Source organism: Ahaetulla prasina, chromosome 5, assembly GCF_028640845.1.
Source record: "Ahaetulla prasina isolate Xishuangbanna chromosome 5, ASM2864084v1, whole genome shotgun sequence".
In the NCBI taxonomy this organism is placed as follows: Eukaryota; Metazoa; Chordata; class Lepidosauria; order Squamata; family Colubridae; genus Ahaetulla; species Ahaetulla prasina.
The window spans coordinates 101,215,675-101,237,012 of record NC_080543.1 but is presented as its reverse complement, the minus strand read 5'-3'; the positions used below and the strand labels follow the sequence as shown (position 1 = coordinate 101,237,012).

Genomic DNA, 21,338 nt, shown 5'->3' with positions numbered 1-21,338 from the left:
AATAAATTCAGCATAAAATCAAAACAATAAAACAACAGCTCCAGAACAAAACTATTTAAAAAAACCAAACAGAAATGGTCCAGTCTCATTACAATGCATTCCAAAACAGTTCTGTTTTTATCTTCCTGAATGTAATCAGGGAGGAGCCTGGTTCCCACAGAGAGGATGTTCCCCAAACCATGACCGATACCAAAAAGCAACACCCCTCCTGGCCTTTGCTTTCAAAAGTGAGGTAATAGGAGCAGTTTCTCTCTAAATGACCAAACAGATCTGGTTGGAGCAAGCTTCATTTTGAGAACCAGATGCCAAGCCCCATGCAAATCATCATTTCTTTCATTATATCCATACCCTGAAGTATACCATAAGCCAGGCAGGTGATTGGGTCAGTCGCTCTCTCTCAGTCCCACCCATTCCAGAGTTGTTATTGTGGGAAAAATGGGCGGATGAAGGTGTGTTGGATATGTTCGCTGCCTTGAGTTATTTGTAAATATAATAAATAAATAGAAAATAAAATACTCAACTCGCGTTTCAATTTAACGAATTGAGCAGGAGAACATTGTTCATTTGTGTATCTTAACATACCTCCATGTATTTTCACATATTTAGTAAAACTGTATCATAAATTAATAAATTAATCTACATGCTCTAAATTACAACCCTTTATGTGAAGCTTCTCATCATTCATTCCACTCTCCCTATCATATATAACTATTTTCCCTAAAAGGGAACAATAAATATTCCAATCATTAGGCACAGACATACAATTCACCCACTCACTCACACACACACATTATATAAGTTGTAGATGTACTTCATAAGCATACAGCATCCTTACTTTAACATTTATTTACGCCATCTAAACTTACAGTTTTATTATTTTTCAACATTTTCAAAGCATTCAAGACTTCCTTTTCATCATTTTATCCTTGGAAACGAACATTTATAGCATTTGTTTCAATTCCACTTTGGATTATGTCACTACCATTCCCTTACAAATCTCTAAAATATACAGTATATTTCAGTAAAATTTTTCTTATTTCCAACTATCTATTCATCCATATAATAGAAGTGTTTTTCTCAATGATCACATCCATTTATAATGTTGCACAATTCTATCATATTACATACACTTGCATTTTTTAATGAATCAAAAACTTATACTTGAAATAGAGGACCAAGGACCGAGTTATAAACGGCTTTATTAATATGACATACCAAAAAGTATAAAGAGTTCACTAAATATTTTATCAGTTAATGCATCCTATTTTCGCTTTTTTCTAGCTTGCCTCTAATGAAGTTCAGCTGATGCCTTATCTCCCACAAGCAAGAAATGGCAAGGCTAAACTAATGAAAAGCAGCATCCTTCCCCAATGAACTACCTGGAACAATTCCCTACCTATCCCTGAGAAACTGTTTCCCTGAGATACTGAGACAGAGTTTCTAGTTAGCCCAACATGACTGGGAACAAGCTGTATCCTTTGAGCAAAACTCTCCTTGTGCAACAGAAATTTAGCTTCTTCCTCTTGATCTCTAATATGCATGTCTCTCTTAATCTCAACTATTGTGTAATTGCTTGCATTCCTTTCTCAATTCTAATTTTGCACAAGTGTTTCACAAACCTCTTGGCACTATGCCCATGTCTCGTTTACTCTTTCCTTCCTAACTGAAAATCATATCAGAATTATGTCAATATGATTTCTCTTGAGTAGTGTATAACGTTTTCATTACAAGAACCACCAGCATGGCTTTCAGATTCCTCACATGCATCCCAATAGTAGATACTCCAAAGAATCCCTTGTTTCTTAACTAAATTTCTTTTCTATGTTGGTCATTCCGGACCAGTAAAAGGATTACTTACATTCAACTGCTGATGCAGCGGAGACTTCTGGAATTAAAGAGATTGAAACTTTTCTAAAGACCTTTCCCTATTGTTGAACCTTCTACAACAGTATTTTGAACTTGGCAACTAGTACTGCTCTACAACCTGTGTAGAGCAAAATCTGTGAATTTGCTAATTCCTGTCCTACCCCTGTTGCCTTTGATCCCCATTATGCAATCACGTGACTTCCCTCAAGAAAGAAGTTTACAAAGCCTAACAATATACTTTTACCCAATAAGGGTAAAAAAGATTATTTTTACACCAGTGCAGCTAAGGATGATCTAAGCCTGACTCAGCCATGAGTTTGGGGCAAAATAAAAGCAACAACACAGAGAAGCAAAAAGATGCTGAAAATGTGTTTTTGTGCCATGGTGAGGTAAAAACGGGGAAAGGTCCTAAAATCAAATCCCAGGGGTTAAATCTGCATATTGTTACTCTGCAAAGGGACCATAATGAAGGAGGCCATTTGTAGACATTCTTCCTCACTTGATCTCTATGTCTAAGCTATAAAAGTTCTTTATGTGGCCCATGATGCTATGTGGGAATGGGCTTGGGAAACAGGAGGAAGCATGATTCTGTTAGTGTAATCTTACAATAAAAGTATAATTAGTACTCATGGTCGTTGCCTCCTGTCTGGACTATCTCAGAGGGCCAATTCAGTCTTGAAAGTCTCAAAATTATCTCTCCTTCCCTTATTTTTACTCTCCTGAAAACAAGGAAGAGTCCCTTCCTCCACCCCACCTCTTTCGGACTCAGATTTTGTTCATGCGGCTCTTCTTCCTGTCAAGGTTCCAGAAAAACCTCTTCTGCATAAAAAAAACTCCCAAGATCATTCCCACACACCATTACAGGGCTATTATACCTCTTTTGCTGAATGGAAAACAATCAGAATTCTTTCTTATAGATGCACACAGCATGCTGCCAGGCCTTCAGAAGCATTCACATTACAATGGGCCCTGGGTCCTATCACCCAAATCATGCAAGTTATTAGTTTGCCTATGTCAGCTTATTTTTGTTGGAGATAGCAAATCCTCAGTTATCACACAAATGCTTTCATCTAAAAAGTTGCTTGCAATGAATTCTTCCACTAACTGATAGTTGGACTAAATGACCTCTAATACCTCCATGATCCTATTTCAGTGGGAGCACAGCCTTCAACTAAAAAAAAAAATTAAAAAGGAAAGATTTCCAAGTGGCAGTTTTCAATGGCAGAAGGGAATTTTATTCTTACACACTGGGGGGGGAGGCAGTCTAGATAAATACTTCCATAAGACATCACTCAACCTCTGAAGTATTGGGAATAAATACATAAGCAAATTGTGCCATATGTTGCACACTACCATCCAGTAAGAGCTGCCATCTTAAGCAATAGCTAAAAGCAACTCTGACTTCTATGTAAGCACATTGCATAGATTTGCAAAGGAGTCTTCTGGCAGTATTCAGCCTCTCTCATAGTTGTTGCTGGCAAAACACAATCTCTTCATAATGCAAGGGCAATCCTGAAAAAAAATAACCAATGCTAACCAGAAGCAACAGCCCTGTAAATGCATCTTCTATGCCGCAAAGCTAATTATAATTGGTAATACCAGCATCCAGAGAAGTCTTTCCCAGCAGGTGTTCATTGACTCTTTGGGACTACAATACCCAGAATTTCCAGCAAGCAAATCCAAAATCCCACAAAATCTGACATTTTAGGCAGGAAAGGACAGACAATACTAAACTTCACAAATCACCATTCTGTGGTGTCTGAACTAGTTTTCTCTATCCCTATGCTATAAATTAAACATATTGAAATGTATCCCGCCCCATCCACTTATGAGCTTCTGATTAATTATAACAATATATATATTAAATTACCTACTTTTAAGAGAAGTTTAGAAACATCCAATGTGTCTTATTGGTGGCATTTGTTTACAACTTGCTACTGAACGAAGGTGTTTGCCATGCCAAGTTATCAAATACATTTTTCATATATTTAAGTTTTATTGTCAACAGAGATTTATTTGATTCAGATGTCAAGTAAAAGATTTAGTTGCACGTTGTATGAGAAAGTGTCAGCTTTGTAACAGCTAACTTGGGATAAGTCCACTAGGTAAAATTAAAGGCCAGCAAACAATAATTATGCACTACATAACTTACACGTCACCTACCCCCACAAAACAAAATTATACTGCTGAGAAAACAAATTGAAAGTTAAGATATCTTTGTAATACTATGCTAATTATACCTGTTTCTATGATTTCAAAAACTCTGCATTGTCAGAGATGAGGAGAGAGTAAAAAAGAATGAGGAACGAGCTTGATCTGTTTCTTGTCAAAGTAGAATTCTGTTTTTTGGGGAAACAATTTTTATTCCGGAGAAAGAATAGTTACAACTTCAATTGAAAAGACCCTTTCACATCTAAGCAAATGCTTAACTCTTGTTGCAATGACACAAAATTTACTGTCTTTCCAACCACAACCATCCTAAACAGACAGTTCCAACCAGAGATGCCTCCAAATTATATGTAAAGCAGCTCTTCACTCTGCACTTGAGGAATGTCATCGACGTCCATTTAGTTAGAGCCCAAACTCCACAGCTATATTTATATATTCCAGCTACAATCAAAGCCCACAAATTACAGATGGGCTCGCTTTGCAGCAATTGTTTCTTTTTAACTATCTGTTTATCCCTCAAGTCACTCCCTGATGATGTCCTTGGTTTTCTGACCTCCCTATTTTATCCTCTCAGAAAAACTATGTACTAAATTGGACTAAGTGAATGAAACACAACTTTTTAAAATTCTACTCGAAAATCTTACAATTCCATTTGCTCCCAGATAGATGGGATTATTACTTCAGGTTAAGTGATACTTAAGGCCATACCTTGAAATGAAGAAACATTACTGACTCTTTTGAAGTTCAACAGGATTACACAACAGCATTGTTTCATGGCACAGAAAATTGAAGAAAAACCAAGTATCAGTCCTAATTATCTCCTTTTGCAGTATGGGAATATAAAGAATGATAACTAAGTTCAACAATCTAATTTATTTAGGATATTGTGTAGGTTTTTTTAACACAATTATATAATTGTACACAAATACGTATGTGTTTGTGTGCGTGCATGCACACATACGCACTCTCTCTCTTACATATGCGCCAACAGTCCCCCTTCACATATAGACCATATTGTACATATTTGAGACAAAAATATAGGATGTAGCCATCCTCATTCCTTACCCTATACACATACAGTACCTTTCAGCAGCTGGAGAGAAGACCTTACTGGTTCCAGCAGTACAGCATTGGATCTCCTCAAAAACTACTCTATTATTAGTTTCACAAACAGAACTATGGCAGTATAAATTATGCACACATCACACATGACAGGAGGTTCTGTTCTTCACTGATACACTTTTCATTACTACTAGAGGTTTGCTGTACCTCTTGCCTCTCTCTACACCAGTGGTTCTCAACCTTTATAGTGCTGCGACCCCTTTAATACAATTCCCCACGATGTGGCGACCCCTTTAATACAATTCTCCACGATGTGGCAACCCCAACCGTAAAATTATTTTCGTTTTGAATTTATCGCGCCTGAAGCCGTATTGGCTAGCAATCTGAACTGCTTTGCGATTGCCTTGAGGACAGAGGCATTAAAGCAGAGACTCCTCCCCTATTAAGTTTATCGCGCCTGAAGCCAGATTAGGCTAGCGATTGGGAGTGATTGTAGCTGGCTTGAGAGGGAGACATCAGAGCAAAGATTGCTCTCTTTTTTAATTCATCACGCCTGAAGCCGAATTCGGCTAGCGATTTGAAGAGCCTGCAGCTGGCTTCTGGAGTCAACCATTGGAGCGCGATTTTTCGACTGGCAAGTATACTTCCCATATTTCCGATGGTCTTAGGTTACCCCTGGCAAATCGTCATTCGACCCCCAATGGGGTCGGACCCATAGGTTGAGAACCACTGCTCTACACCAACCTGAAGAGCTCTTTCATCTAAAGACTGTGTCAGAAGTAGAAGAGAATTTATTTTATTTATTTATTTATTTATTGTTTATATTTATATACCGCCCTATCTCCCAAAGGACTCAGGGCGGTTTACAGGCATTTAAAAGCAATAAATACAATTCTAAAAACAATTAAAAAACTTATTCAAAAGCCTAATAATTAAAAATATAAAAAATTAAAACCCAAGTTAAAACCCACAAACTCAGTCCTGCGCAGTTAAATAGGTATGTTTTAAGCTCGCGGCGGAAGGTCCGAAGGTCCGGAAGCTGACGAAGTCCTGGGGGCAGTTCATTCCAGAGGGTGGGAGCCCCCACAGAGAAGGCCCTTCCCCTGGGCGTCGCCAGATGACATTGCCTCGCTGACGGCACCCTGAGGAGTCCCTCTCTGTGAGAGCGCACGGGTCGGTGAGAGGTATTCGGTAGCAGCAGGCGGTCCCAGATAACCCGCCCTATGCCATGGAGCGCTTTAAAGGTGGTCACCAAAACCTTGAAGCGCACCCGAAGGCCACAGGTAGCCAGTGCAGTCTGCGCAGGATGGTGTTATACGGAGCCACGAGGGCTCCTCTATCACCCGCAGCCGCATTCTGACTAACTGCAGCCTCCGGATGCCCTTCAAGGGGAGCCCCATGTAGAGAGCATTGCAGTAATCCAGGCGAGACGTCACGAGTGCGTGGGTGACTGTGCACAGGGCATCCCGGTCCAGAAAGGCGCAACTGGCGCACCAGGCGAACCTGGTAAACGCTTCCTGGAGACGGCCGTCAAATGATCTTCCAAAGACAGCCGCTCATCCAGGAGGACGCCTGTTGCGCTTCTCCATCGGGGCCAATGACTCGCCACCGATGGTCAGCCGGATTTAGCTGACTGTACCGGGATGCCGGCATCCACAGCCACTCTGTCTTGGAGGGATTGAGCTTGAGCCTGTTTCTCCCCATCCAGACCCGTACAGCCTCCAGACACCGGGACAGCACTTCGATAGCTTCGTTGGGGTGGTCCGGCGTAGAAAGGTACAGCTGGGTGTCATCCGCATACAGCTGATACCTCACCGAAACCACTGATGATCTCACCCAGCGGCTTCATGTAGATGAACAGAGGGCGAGGATCGACCCCGCGGCACCCCACAAGTGAGGCGCCTGGCCCACCTCTGCCCCTGTCAACACCGACTGCGACCGGTCGGAGAGATAGGAGGAGAACCACCGATAAACGGTGCCTCCCACTCCCAATCCCTCCAGCCGGCGCAGCAGGATACCATGGTCGATGGTATTGAAAGCCGCTGAGAGGTCTAATAGGACCAGGGCAGAGGAACAACCCTATCCCTGGCCCTCCAGAGATCATCCACCAACGCGACCAAAGCCGCTCTGTGCTGTAACCGGCCGGAAACCGGACTGGAACGGGTCTAGATAGACGGTTTCATCCAGGTGCAGGGGAAACTGATATGCCACCCATTTCTACAACCTTCGCCAAGCCAAGGTTGAGACTGGACGATAATTACCTAAAACAGCCGGGTCCAGGGAAGGCTTTAAGGAGGGTCTCACCACCGCCTCTTTCAAGGCGGCCGGAAAGACACCTCCACCAAAGAAGCGATCGAATCGCCTGAGCCAGCCTCGTGTCACCTCCTGAGTGGCCAGCACCAGCCAGGAGGGGCACGGGTCCAGTAAACACGTGGTGGCATTCAGTCTACCCAACAACCTGTCCATGTCCTCGGAGCCACAGGGTCAAACTCATCCCAGACAATGTCACCAAGACCACCTCGGACGCCTCACCTGAGTCACCGCAATCTTGGTCCAACCCGTCCCGAAGCTGAACGATTTTATCGATAGATAACCGTTAAACTCTCAGCACGCCCCTGCAGCGGGTCATCCCGCCCCTGGTGAAGAAGGGAACGAGTCACCCGGAACAGGGCGGCTGGGCGGTTATCTGCCGACGCAATGAGGGAGGAGGCGAGCAACGCCGCTTCCTCAATGCCACTAGGTAAGTCCTTGTATAGGACTTCACTAGTGTCCGATCAGCCTCTGAACGGCTAGACCTCCAGGAACTCTCTAGGCGCCTTCTCCGCGCTTCATCCCCTCAGCTCCTCGGAGAACCAGGAGCCGGTTGGGACCTGCGCCGGGTCAGAGGCCGCAAAGGCACGACACGATCTAAGGCCCCGCCGCCCGCTCCCAGGCCGCAACAAGTTCCTCAGACGTGCCGTGAGCCAGACCTCAGGAATGGCCCAAGCTCCGTCCGAACCTCTCCGGGTCCATCAGGCGCCTGGGACGGAACCAACGCATCGGCTCCGCCTCCCTGCGGTGTTGGGTGGCGGTCAGAAAGTCTAGGCGAAGGAGAGAGTGATCTGACCATGACAAAGGTTCGATGACTATTTCCTTTAAGTCCAGATCTCTCAACCACTGACCAGAGACAAAATCAAATCGAGTGTACCACCCCAGTGTGGGTAGGGCCATCAACTACTTGCGTCAGGTCCAAGGTCATGGAAGCCGTGAACTCCCGAGCTGCTGTCGATGACGAGCCGGAAGAAGGCAGTTAAAGTCCCCATGACTAAAAGTCTGGGGTTTCAACTGCCACCCCAGCAAGCACCTCCAGGAGCTCGGGCAGGGCAGCTGTCACGTAGCAAGGAGCCAGGTACGCCACCAGCAAGCCCATCTGACATCTATGGCCCCACTTCACAAGGAGGGATTCACACCGACAATCTGAGGTACAGTGGTCTCCTCGGCTCCAGACTCTCTAATCACAACCGCCACCCCCACCCCTACCCTGGGCTCTCGGCTGATGAATGCACGGAAACCTGGTGGGCACATCTGCACCAGGGCACGCCTTCTGCGCCCAACCAGGTTTCCGTAATGCCTATAAAGTCCGCTGCACCCCTGAATAAGGTCGAAATTAGGGGCCTTATTGGCCACGGACCGTGCATTACATAACATCAGCCAAGGCCCAGGCTCTGAGGGTCTTGACTATCCGGGAACGGAGAAGTCTGGGGCTCGGGCGCGATCGCCTGCAAATATCGAGCGCGCCCCTTAACACGATCCGAGCCCCGCCCGCCAAATCTGCCCCTCCCCAAACTGCAAATAGCGCCACCTCCACCAATGGAACCTGAAATCCCCCATAACCTTCGGACCTATTAGCTCACCGCCACGAGCATGCGAGGAACTGATACCCACCCGGCGGGTTTCCCCAACACCCGCCCCTACCCTCCCACCCCTTAAAATGCCCTATCTAAAACCCCAAAGGCTCTTCCTCTTCGCATGCCACCTCTGTGGATCCCAAGATCCGTCATTGAGGCCGCCCTTGGTAATAAACGGGCCATTCCTGAGGCGGGGCACTGCAGGCGCAAGAGTTCCTGTACCGAATAACATAGGCGAATCGTGAAAATAATACTACTTCGCTAGGGGATAACAGTCGCCGGGAGATGATCATTGTCCAGGATGGCAGAATATTAGTCCATAGTACTTCACACGGATACCCATCATCCGATGGTGGCTGATAATGATGATAAATAGGCTAAAGATGGAAAGATGGAAAAAATAGCCCAGTCCAAAAATCCATGGGGGAAAACGAGGTGGGTGGGTAGATCTTCTACCACCCTCGGCACTGTCTACAGCTGTTCCTGGGTATATCCACCGGTAGATCTCAAATCGGTCTCCAAGTCTCTTCCACCATAATTCCAAAGAGCAATCCTGGCCAAAGGTCCCAAAAGGCCAGATAAGTGCAGATGACAGTGCACAAATAATAGTGGGAGAAACGGGCCTCAAAAGGCCGGGACACCTCCCATAGTCACCACGCCAATTCCCTTCGTTAAGATGGTTCCCTTCGTTAAGATGGTTCAAAGATAAAAATCCTCCAGGCAAGCCCCAGGCAAGCTCCACATTCCAAAGGCCTGGCCACTCCTCCAGGGCCTTTCCCAGAAACCGGGCCAGGCACCTCTGAGGAAGGCCGGTCAGATGTAATAGGCTGTATATCCCAGATACGGCATAAGTGGGGTAAAACGTCCTCAGGGCCCCTCCCTGCAGGGAAGGCAGTGGAAAAGCCGGCGATGGAAAAGCCGGCAGTGGAAAAGCCGGTAAACTCATAACCCCCTTCGTCCCGAAATAACCAGGCTGGGGGGAGAAAACGTACCCAAAGTAGCCAGCGCTCAGCAATCACAGTCCACAGGCCATGATGGGCTGACAGGCCTACGATCCGCGGCTGCGGCCTCGCCCCGCACCACGCACCCAGGAAATGGCCGCTCGCCGCCTCCTCACCCGGCCTCGCTCTCGGCAGCCGTGTCACCGAAAAGGCCCGCAGACCTCTCCCACGGCTGCCGAGAAGCTGACAAAGCGGGCCGGGGGGTACAGACGGCTCGGCTAGCCGTCTGGGTGATGCCATCCCGCGTCGATCATCCCGTCGGCGGCTCCGTTCACCTAGCGAGCCGTCATCTTGCGCATGCGCAGAGCCTCTACCCACCCTCTAGGATAGATTAGCAGCTAGTAAGCAGAAATGTAAAGTGAACTGGGGAGGATATATACAGTACATGAGCTGTCAGGCAGGGGTGTTACCAACTGGTGGGATGCAGAGTGTTTGCTGGATGCAAAGATAGTTGAGTGGTCTGGCAGGAGTTACATCAAGAAGGCTGATATGTAAAGCATAGGACCGAAGTATGAAGAACTATATCACACTGTGGAGGAGCAGCTTCAGAAGTAGCACAAATGCTGCAGTCCTAGTTTCTGCCATATATTTTGGAACTAATATTTCTAAATATGGAGGCTCCTCAGTGAGAGCTATTTACTAGTAACTATTTTTAAAAATAGAAACATAAGTACACTCTTGATTTAATAGAGCCCTGTTTAACAGATTTGATATGCAACAAATCAAATCTGTATATCTTCTTTAAAATAACTGCCATGTCCAATGCAACTCCATGAGTCAGTTAAATTACATTTCTTAAATTGTGTTATTTGCATAATTACATCATTCAGCAAATAAGGTAAATTGCCAGTTAATAACATTTTCAAATGTAATGCCCATTAGTCTATCAAAAAGTACAAGGTATTGCCTATATTTATGTTTAATTCCGGGGTTACATTCATCATTCCCCAAAAATATATGCTTGGAGATCAAGCATTTAGATGAAATGGCCATTAAAAAATCACAATGTTCTCCTTTTTCAATTTAGTACACTTTCAGCTTCTTGGAAACGTAGAAATTAATTTCCCAAGATATCTCTAGGACACAAAGGTGCCTATCTTGTACAGGAACCCACCTGCATCTACCACCCTCTTGGATAACAACATAATCACAACCAGGGATACCTTAATATATCTGTGAAAAATGTAATGTATAGATCATAAAATAAAAACTGTAAAGATCTCTGTAGTGGTACTTCTTAAACTTTTGAAGAAGACATTGTTTTAAATGAAGAACATCAACGTCAATAAAAGTACATTAAAATACACTTAGTGAATCCTTCACATTTTAAACACTGGTTATAACCATTATTATATGGCATGTGTATGAAGTGTAGCATGCAGAGATGGCATGAGATTTGTCAAACAAAGATCTAAAGTCAGTGCAGCATTCAGCCTATTTCAATTTTTGATTTTGGCTGTAGCAAGTACTGAAAAATCCACTTTCAGGAAATAATGAAGGAATATTTAACGTGTATTAATGTATATTGTGTTGTTGAAGAAGAATTCTTCCAGAGCTTCCCATAAATAGTCATCTGATACATGGCATACATTGTTTCTTTATAGACTTTAGAATAAGCTACTCCTGTAATATCAGAGCCACTTAATTATATAAGCTCCCAGTCTTGTATCAACTGTTATTCTTCCATAAAATGACAAGCAGAACCAAGAATTGAGCAAAAATGTTTCTTTCAGCAGCAAATATTCAAAGGCAAACTTCTGAATGGTCCAGAATGTCCTTTGCTTTCAGTCCATTTTAAAATAGGTTTAACACTTCTAAACAGAAATTAAACAGATGGCAATGAATAAACTTAGTGTTATTCTACTAGAGGTATTGGGAGGGGGGGGTTGTCTGTGTACCTTCTAGTCCAGTGTTGACTCCTTTTGACTGCCAGGATTAGTCCCTGCAGTTTTCTTGGCAACATTTTTGGAAGTGGTTTGTTAGTACTTCCTTCTTTCTATGGTTAAGAGAGAGAAACTGGTCCAAAGTCACTCAGCTTGCTTTGTGTCCAAGGTGGAACTACCCTGTTTCTCCAAAAATAAGACCCTGCCTTATATTTTTGCTAACAAAAAAGGCACCAGGTCTTATTGGGGGGGGAGGGGTTTGTCCACTGAGTCACCTCACTTGCACCATCGCCCACGGCCTCTTTTTCGCTATCAGAGGCCTTCAGAAATTTGTTCGTCCGGCAAGGCCAGCAAGGCTTTCCTGAAGGCCTCTGTAGCTGGTAACAGCTCAGGATTGATCCAAAGCTTCGTTATCAGCTATATAGGCCTTCAGGAAAGCCTTGCGGGAAGAAGAAATGGACCGAGGTATGAGAGGCCTGGCTGCAACTATTTGAAGGTAAGTAGTAGGACAGCTCCTCTACCCCATATCCCCCGCTACCTTAATTTTTTACCTGAGCACCCTGGAGTGGGCTGGGTCTTAATTAGGGCTTATTTTTTGGAAGGGGCATATTGGGCACATATGTAAAAATCAAGCTAGGACTTATTTTCTGAGTAGGTCGTATTTTCAGGGAAACACAATAGATCTCAATGGCCTCTCGGTTTCTTGTCTGGTGCCTTTACTACTGCACCAAACTGGGTTTTATTCTACTATTTAACCATATAATAGCAGCGGGGTTTTTTTGTATTATTTTGTAATCTTCACTGAAGGATCAATTCCATATCCTTCCAAAATGATACAAAATAGTCTCCATTCCTTCTATAAAGTAATATACTATTTTTAGTATATTGTTGTAGAAGCCATGGGCTTTGGGAGTATCAGTTATTACAAGGAAAGCTAGCATTAATCTTCTGTTACATCTCCTGGTGCTAACAGCAAGAGGAAATTCTGTAGCATGCACTTTGCACAAACGGTTTTTTTGTATCCAACACTGGCAGATTCTATGAGCAAATTTTGTTTTAAAATGCTAGGATTCTGGCACACTCAGAGGCCTTGGACTTCATAATTTTCCTCACAAAAATTGAAAAATATAGTATACTGACCAGGATACACATTTAAGGTGTAGCACTGAGATAGCCTCAGTGCGTGGAGAAACAGTTCTTCCTTAAGCCATTTCATGATTGTAACAATCTGAGGGTAAATTAAAGACAGCTGGTTCAATATTATAACAGAATAACAGAGTTGGGAGGGACCTTGAAGGTCTTCTAGTCCAATCCCGTTCAAGCAGGAGAACCTATACCACTTCAGACAAATGGTTGTCCAATCTCATCTTAAACCACCCAGTGATAAAGCACCCACAGTTTCTGAAGGCAATCTGTTCCACTGATTAATTGCTCTAAATGTCAGGAAATTTCTCCTTAGTTCTAGTTTGCGGGTAATATTTGGAAATGAAGTTGTGATTTCCATCTGATGATGATGATGTAATAAACTTGTATGCCATCAGACGTTCAATGACTGTTGGCAGTACACAACAATCAATAAAGAAGTTAGAATAAAACTGATAAAAGATAAACGCTGCAATTTTCCCGAATTAATTTTTTCTTTTGTTTATATATGTATTTAAAACAAAGGTACAGTTTCAAAAAGAGATATTAGTCTCAAAAAGAGATAAAGTAGACAAAGACAATTACTGAAAATATACAATTGATAGTTGATTTACCTACAAATTGCTGGAAGAATAAAATCTGATCTTAAAAATTGAGAGGGACATTAAGAAAAATGTTCCAGTTTGTAATGTTCATACACAATCCAGGCCACTGTTAGGGCATTTATATGAAGTCTTAGATGTTATACAACAAGAGAACCAATTAAAACATATATAATAAAAGGTATAATTGTGTTATATTGATATAATCTTTGTCACTTTCAGAATGATTTATGGTAAGTCAGCTAAATCTCAACAATATGTCAGAGATTACAGTACTCATGAACTGAAGAATTACTCACTTATAGAAGACCCGATTCTCCTATTCTCCTATACAAATACAAATCATACAAATATCTTTTAATCAATATCCAGATATGTGCATGACTAAATGTTGAGAAAATCAAAAATCAACAATTTCAAAATTATTCTTCAAAGAAGATTGATATTAGTACAAATATAACATTTGCTGACTACAATACATACAATGTGTTATGTGCCATCATCAAAAGCAACTGATTCTATTTCTACTACATTAGATATGTGGTGGGTTAACAGTATTGCAGGCTAACTCTGACCACAGCCAGGAGTTTGATCCTGATTGTCTCAAGGTTGACTCAGTCTTCCATCCTTCCAAGGTTGGTGAATTGGGGACCCAGACTGTTGGGAGCAATATGTTGGCTCTGTAAAACTGCTCAGAAAATGTTATAAAGCAGTATGGAGTGATATTTAAGTTTAAGTACTATTGCTTTTAGGAATGGAAAGTGTGTGTGTGTGTGTGTGTGTGTGTGTGTGTGCATGTGCATTAACCCTCTGTTCAATGGAAAAGCATTTTATATATGCTTATGAGATGGTATCTGGGTTACCTGCTATGACTCTTAAAAACAAGAAGTGAGAAACCTGTTCTTCCAATTCTAAAATGTGTAAAGGTACGGGGTGGGGGGGAGATAGCGCCCAAAAGGCACATACTTCAAGTTGTTGAAGTGTTAATTAAATTAAAAACTACTCAGGAGTTTTACAGCATCTTTAGGACTAAGTAATGCACTTATGAATGCATACCCTTTCAGTACATAAGGTCTTGTTTGAAATGCACAAAATATCAGATGTTGGATAATATATGCATTGAATACATAATGTAATACAATCTTAAGCATTCTGTATTTAAAGCGTTCAGAATATTTAGAATACTTAGATACCTTTATAAAAGCCTAATGGCTGCATAGTATTATACCAACACACTCCTGAGGACAAACCATGTAGTGGACCTAAAATTGTCTGTTGTCAAATCATGATCAAAGTTTGTGTTACATAAAAAACTTGTCTAAACTTGCATCAAAGTTTATATCCTATAGGCCACAAAGTTTGCATCCTATGGGAACAATACATGTTGCCTTTTGTTCCTTGGAGAAAAGAAAATACAAAAGAAATATGGGCATTATGTTTTTCAATGTGCAACAATTCAAATAATAGGCTATAAAAAACTGCAGACCATGGAATTATGAATATAACCAAATTATGCAAATATGCCGCACTATAGCTGGTGCAGGATAAATGATGAAAGAGGAAAGCAGGAACTGAAGGAGTCAAAATAGAGAGTAATGAATACCAAGTATTTATTTAGCCCAACATTAAGAAAAACTATTCCTTTTTCAAGGGCACTCATGTTAGTTTTACAGAGCACACCCATCAATTAGTCCAAGGCCATTTCAGATATTCCCTTTAAAAGGAATACATTTTCAAAAACATGTCAGACCAAATAAAAACTCATTTACAGATACTTAGATTTTTTTCTTAATTTTTTATTTTATTTGAATTTATATCCCGCCCTTCTCCGAAGACTCAGGGCGGCTTACACAGTGTTAAGCAAATTCCATCTACCTCTTTTGTTTAGTACAGGCAACATATTGTCCTCAAGCCACTTTTTTTATTTTCATCAAAGTTATCTTCAGATTTATTGCTGAAATTCCCATCATCATACATTGGCCTCTGGGGTTTAAACATCAAAGTATCTTTACAGTAAGTCACCCCACATAAGAAGAAAAACTAAAAAGCTGCATCCCCAATTAATTTCAGTGATATGTCTTGTCTACAAAAGCAATAAAAATGCACACATACACAGACCCTATCCCACCCTCAGAAAGGTCTCAGCTTAGCATTATGTGCAAACCAGGTCAAGGCTACTTCAGCAAACCATAGCTTAAAAAACCTAGGATTGGATTACATGACTGTTACACTCCATCAGCTTTTCTATAATCTGTTTCATTAACCAGAGTTCATAGTATAATATGCTGTAGAAACAAACACTAGCTTATTCACTTATGCACTATTCATTATGTAAACGACATCTTAGCACAGGCTTATTATCTCCACAACAAAAGTTTAAATGAGATATTTCAACACTTGAAACCTTAACAATTAGAAAGGGGAAAGATGCTCATGTCCCATGCCAATCATGACAAATGTTTCAATAATGCCCAAAAACAGAAATAAGCTAACCTTCTCTTCCTACCTAATTTCAGTGGGACGGAGGAAGAGGGAAATAGCGTAATCATCTGTCAGTTACAGTATTGCATCATGTTTTCATGGTGCCTTTTCTACTGGTAATTCATGCTCCCTTTTGCACTGCTGCAACTAGAAAACCTTCCCGTAATAACGACCTGCCACTGGTCCAGCAATCATTTGTAAATTGATTGCTAAGACTGACTAGAATGACTGCCAATGTAACTGAGGCCCAAGTCCAGAGACAAGACAATGAGAAACAACTGAGGTGCTTATGTGGTTATACCTGATGGACAGAATCTTTCCAAACTAAAGCTATAATCTTCTAACCTATTAGATATATCCTGAGATATTCTAAGGTGTAGCTACCCTGACTCTCTTTCCTCTCCCATATCCAGTTTGGGACTGCACAGTCTCTTAATCCAGGTCTCTTTCTGGGAAAGCTCTGTGTTGCCAAAAAGACTTCCTTTTTGCTCCTGCAGGTGCACATTCCATCACATTAGCCAACGAATGAATGGTTATAAATGAATGAAAATATAATATATGATATGATATATAAAATATAATATATTATATTATATACACACAATTTCTGAACTGATTAAATTTTTCAAAAGCTCAATGATACTAAATTGAACTTTTAAAAAACCTTTATTTTAATGTTAACAGAGTATCTCTTAAATTCATTTACTTGCCAATTTTTGTAGAGAAAGAGCTGCATAATTTCCAACTTAGGTCAATACAATAATATGGAATAAGGGCAACATGGCAAAGGAAGTTCCCATCCTTTTGTCTCCAGCTGCAACTCCCTGAACACAAAATAAAAAGTCTGTCCTGAGGATTGCGGGAACCTCAGGAAAAACCCAGGATATGAGTCAGGAGTAACTATGAGAAGGGAAAAACTGGAAATTGCCATTTACACAGTACAAAGAAGCAACTGCTGAGTTAACTTGTTTATAGCGTATTTTTAAATAATAAAATTAAGACAGATTAAGCCTTTGTCTTTTTTTTTCTATTTTGCTTCAGTCAAAAAAAGTTACAGTATATAAATGAAGCAAATTATGAAAGAGGTCTTTTTAAAAAAAAGGAGCATATGAAAATGCATCTCAGGATAGAAAAAATAGAGCAATCATATGAACCAGTCTTCTAGATTTTTTTTAAAATCAGTCCTGGAATATAATACACATTTTTCAAAAAGCTTCTTAATAAAGATCTTACTATTTAACAGCAAGCGTGGGTGGAAGGAAGCGTTTTTTTGCCAGGATCATCACAAGGGTGAAAAGGATTATATTTCACTTATCCAAATGCTGTTGTCCTAACGAATATTATCTTCTCAGTGCTATTAATATTGGCATCCACTGTAATTATGCATTTCAATTTGTCTAGTTTAGGCCCAAACTGCTTTAAAACAGGATAATGCAATCTTTTGATGCCTGGAGACCACATTTAATCATTGGGATGGGAAGGGAGAGCTAAGTTTTAGAAGGTAAGGCTATTTTACATACAGATATCCTTTTGAGCTCTAGTAAGTGATTTGGGTTTGTTTTAAAACTAAGTGGAGCCTATGTAAAGGTGCACACTCCAGGGATTAGCCTAGCTGCTTTCCATCACTAGAGAACAAATAAGGTTCTTTAAACCTCTGGAGGCTATTCAAAGTGAAATCTGGGCTCTCCCCACTCTTCTTTTAAAATAAGAACTCCAGTGACAAATGAATGAAGAGGGTTGGACATTTTGATGAGTAGCTAGAAGTATAAGAAGACAAATTATCTGTTTTGTATGCAGCTCTTTCTGTATTGTTCTCTATGAACTACCCCAAGATTTCTGACCTTGAGATAGGAATAGTCTAAACATTAAAGGAAAATGACTACTGTTCAATTAATCTTCACTGGACTTGGCTTTCAAATTCTAGTACATGCTTTTACTTCATTTTCATTCATTCCATTTGTACATTGCCAAATCAACTCCAGATTCACAGTGGTTTTTCCTAAGGCTCAACAATAAAAACACCCACAGTACAAAATCCAAATTTATTGTGAGGCTTATGTTTTACTCCTCAGTAAAGTTCTTTTGACACTTCGTTTAGCAGACCCATTCATAAAAAGTATTTTACACAACAAAGTCTTCCTTTCTTTGAGGAATGTAAAAGCAAATCCTGAATTATTATACTGGATTATCCACATTCTGATGATATGCCCTTAACATCCTAGCACATGCTTATATCCAATATATTTGAGTAGAATTCTTATACTGTATCCCTTAAGCATTTCCTGAACAAAAATATAAAGGCTGTGGAAAGTATTTGAAATGTGGTGTGAGGGTGGGTGCAAAGTATATTAGCACCCTTTCTTAAAAAGCTAATGCAGCTGCATCTAGAAGGCTTGCACATTTACTATAAAGGCTGTTCCCCTTCAGTACATTTCTGTGTGCATGCATAGCTGCTCTGCTTCCCTGGAAGTTCTGCTGGAAGGACTACGTGTTGCATGTAATACAGTCATAGACACCCATCAAACCAGCCACACGTGTCCTTCAGAGGATACATTGGTTTAATGTCACCAATGCAGGTGTTTCACTTATATTAGAATGCTTTGTGAAATAGCTTTTTTCAAATATTTTGCCCAGCCCTAGTAAATAGACACTTTCTAACCAAAGGCACTGTGGTTAGGTGAACCAAACAGAATCATCCTACTAGATTTAGTTTGTTGTTGAGTACAGCGTTTGCCCTCTAATGTACAGTCAGATCAATACCAGCAAATTTTTATCTACAACCATGACATTTGCTACTTACTTTTTAATGAAGTAGTCTAGAAGTGATTCACAACAGTCAAAATAATGACACATCCTTCAAACAAATTAAATTACGGTGTGTGACAGGCATGCAATTACATGGCGTGCTATGAAGAGTTAATAATAGACTGAAGGATTATCAATTGGAATATGGTGAAAGTTGTTATACTAACACTACTGATTTTAAATTTAAATTGTTTCAGAGTCTGTGTATACACTAAGCCAATCTTAGTACCTTTTGTCTAAGTACATTCAAAACAATTCTTCAATGATATTGATGGAAGTTTTTCAGCAAATTACAGGCAGTGATTCACAACCATCATTATCTAAAAGTATAGATTTTTTTTAATCTTGCAAAATCATTTCAAAAAGTTTTAGACAACTAGAGAAATTATCAACAGTTTAAGCAAAAAGAATATGTAGCATGGAGTAAAAATGAGTATGTTTGCTATTACCCCATCATGTCCCAAAATATATGAAATATAAGTCCATTATATGATTTTTAGCAATCAATTTAAAGAACAAAATACTTAAGGGCTCTTCTCAAAACCATTAAAATGAAAGAATACCTGCTTTGCAAAATATCCTACTGTAGCCATGTAAGTATTTACTGATTAAACAAATTTAGTTTGATTAAACTTAGTGTGATTTACAACTGGATTAGACATATATAGGGCCAAGTTATAAAGTTCCAGCAGGTCTACATTTTAAAAAAGAAAGAAAAAAATCTTAAAGGAATAGCAATGGAAACAAAGAGGAACAAAAACTGGTATTTCATCATGAAAACACTGTGCCAACAGGAAATGGCAATGAGATTGGCAGCCTCTTAAGAATTATGGGATGCAGGAATGCAAAAGGAACACATAAGTGTAGTTATAAGCTCGTGTTGGGTACTAGACATACAGCACCAGCAATCCAAAGAACAGGATAAACTGTTCCTTCTTTTCTTCATAGGATTCTCTCGGGAGAAAAATATGACAGAAGCAGACTAGGTACACGTGAGAAATAACAAACGAAAGATAATGGTCCCTTGAGCATCTTTCAAAATTTTGTGAATGAAGTGGCAGGATGGCACAGTGAAAGCCCCCCCCTCCACACACACACACACACACACACACCACCACCACCACCACCACCATTGGTGGCAGAAAGCATGAAAGGGCTGCATGGGGATGCCACGAAAAGAAAGCATTCCTCGGTCAATAAGCAAAGAAAAAAAAACAAGGATCATCAAGAAGTTGTGGAAATGATATTGAGTGAACTGCACATCAGCTGTCAAAAATGAACCTCCGGAATCTTCGAGCAGAGCTTTGTCAAACTTGATCATCGGAAGCCGCAACTAACTACCTTTTAATAATCACCTAGAGATTTTAGCACAAGAAACTCGTTTCGGAGCGCCTGGCTTCAGCCAAGAGCCCGGGATTGGGGCCAGCAAGAGCCGGGAGTCACTTCGCCCGGCAATCCCGGCAGCAAAAGGGCGATTTTTTCCTGCTCGATGCTAACTGGCAAGTCACCCTCTCCTCCCGGATTTCTCTCCCGCCCGCTCCTGCTTCGCAGCATCCTCACTTCCCTTGGCCACCATCCTCCCGCAGCACGCCCTTCCCGCGCCGCCGTCCTTGGTTGGACCGAGGCTCAAAAAGCAGCAAAGCCCGGGCGAAGCGACGCTTCGGGCCCGCCCCGCGCAGCCGACAAAAGCGGCGGGTTCTTCAGGTTCCCCCTTTTCCCCGCCAAGTACTTCGGAGAAAGGCAGGGGAAGAGGGCGCGAGGCTTAGGGAGCCTCCCACGGAACTCCGCGTCTGCCTCCCGGGGCTGGCAGACCGTTCCCGGCGAACATGGCAGGAAGCTCGCCCCGCGCTCCCTTTTGTTGCTCTGCCGCCTCTTTCCCGCACTGTACCTATTTTGATCCGGACGCTCTGAAACACCCGGAGCCCCTCTTCTTCCACCGCCATGCTCGCAGCCGCAACGGAGAGCGAGCCCGGCTCCGCTGGGCTGAGAGGCTGAGGGGGGGGGCGCCGCCGGGCAAGTGCAATGCGCCACGCGCCCCGAACTAGAGGGGGAAAAGACGCACGACCGCCCCCACTTCGCCCCCGCTGGGGAAGACGAGCGAGAACATCTCCAGCAACGGCCGTCCCCACCCCCGCCCCCTTATTGGCTGACGGCAGGCCGAGTGGAGCTCCTCATTGGGCGAATCCGGGCGGCCCGCTCCCCATTGGAGAAGAGGAGAAGAAACAGGGAGAGATTTGTCGCGCAAACCAAACAGCTGGAGAGAGCGCGGCGGCTAAGGCGGCGCGGGCAAAGGGGCCGGCGAGTTTGCGAGCGGCTCTGATGGACGCCGGAGGAAACGGCTTTGGCGGCAATGCCTTGACCGGCGGCCTGCCTTGCCATCTGTCACAGCTGCAGCCTACAAACCGCTTCCTCATCTACGCGGCTCCTTTATGTTAAGGG

At 42.1% G+C, this 21,338-nt stretch overlaps 1 protein-coding gene across 1 annotated transcript in view; it reads right to left on the bottom strand.

The window, feature by feature from the left end:
• The window catches only part of RASA3 (RAS p21 protein activator 3), a 162,810-nt gene extending 141,781 nt beyond the window's left edge, over positions 1–21,029 (bottom strand). Inside the window, exon 1 of the mRNA XM_058185446.1 lies at positions 20,788–21,029. Coding sequence (XP_058041429.1) covers positions 20,788–20,842 — 55 coding nt within the window. The 5' untranslated portion in view covers positions 20,843–21,029. The remainder of the gene's footprint in view (positions 1–20,787) is intronic.
• Positions 21,030–21,338: the final 309 nt, after the last annotated feature.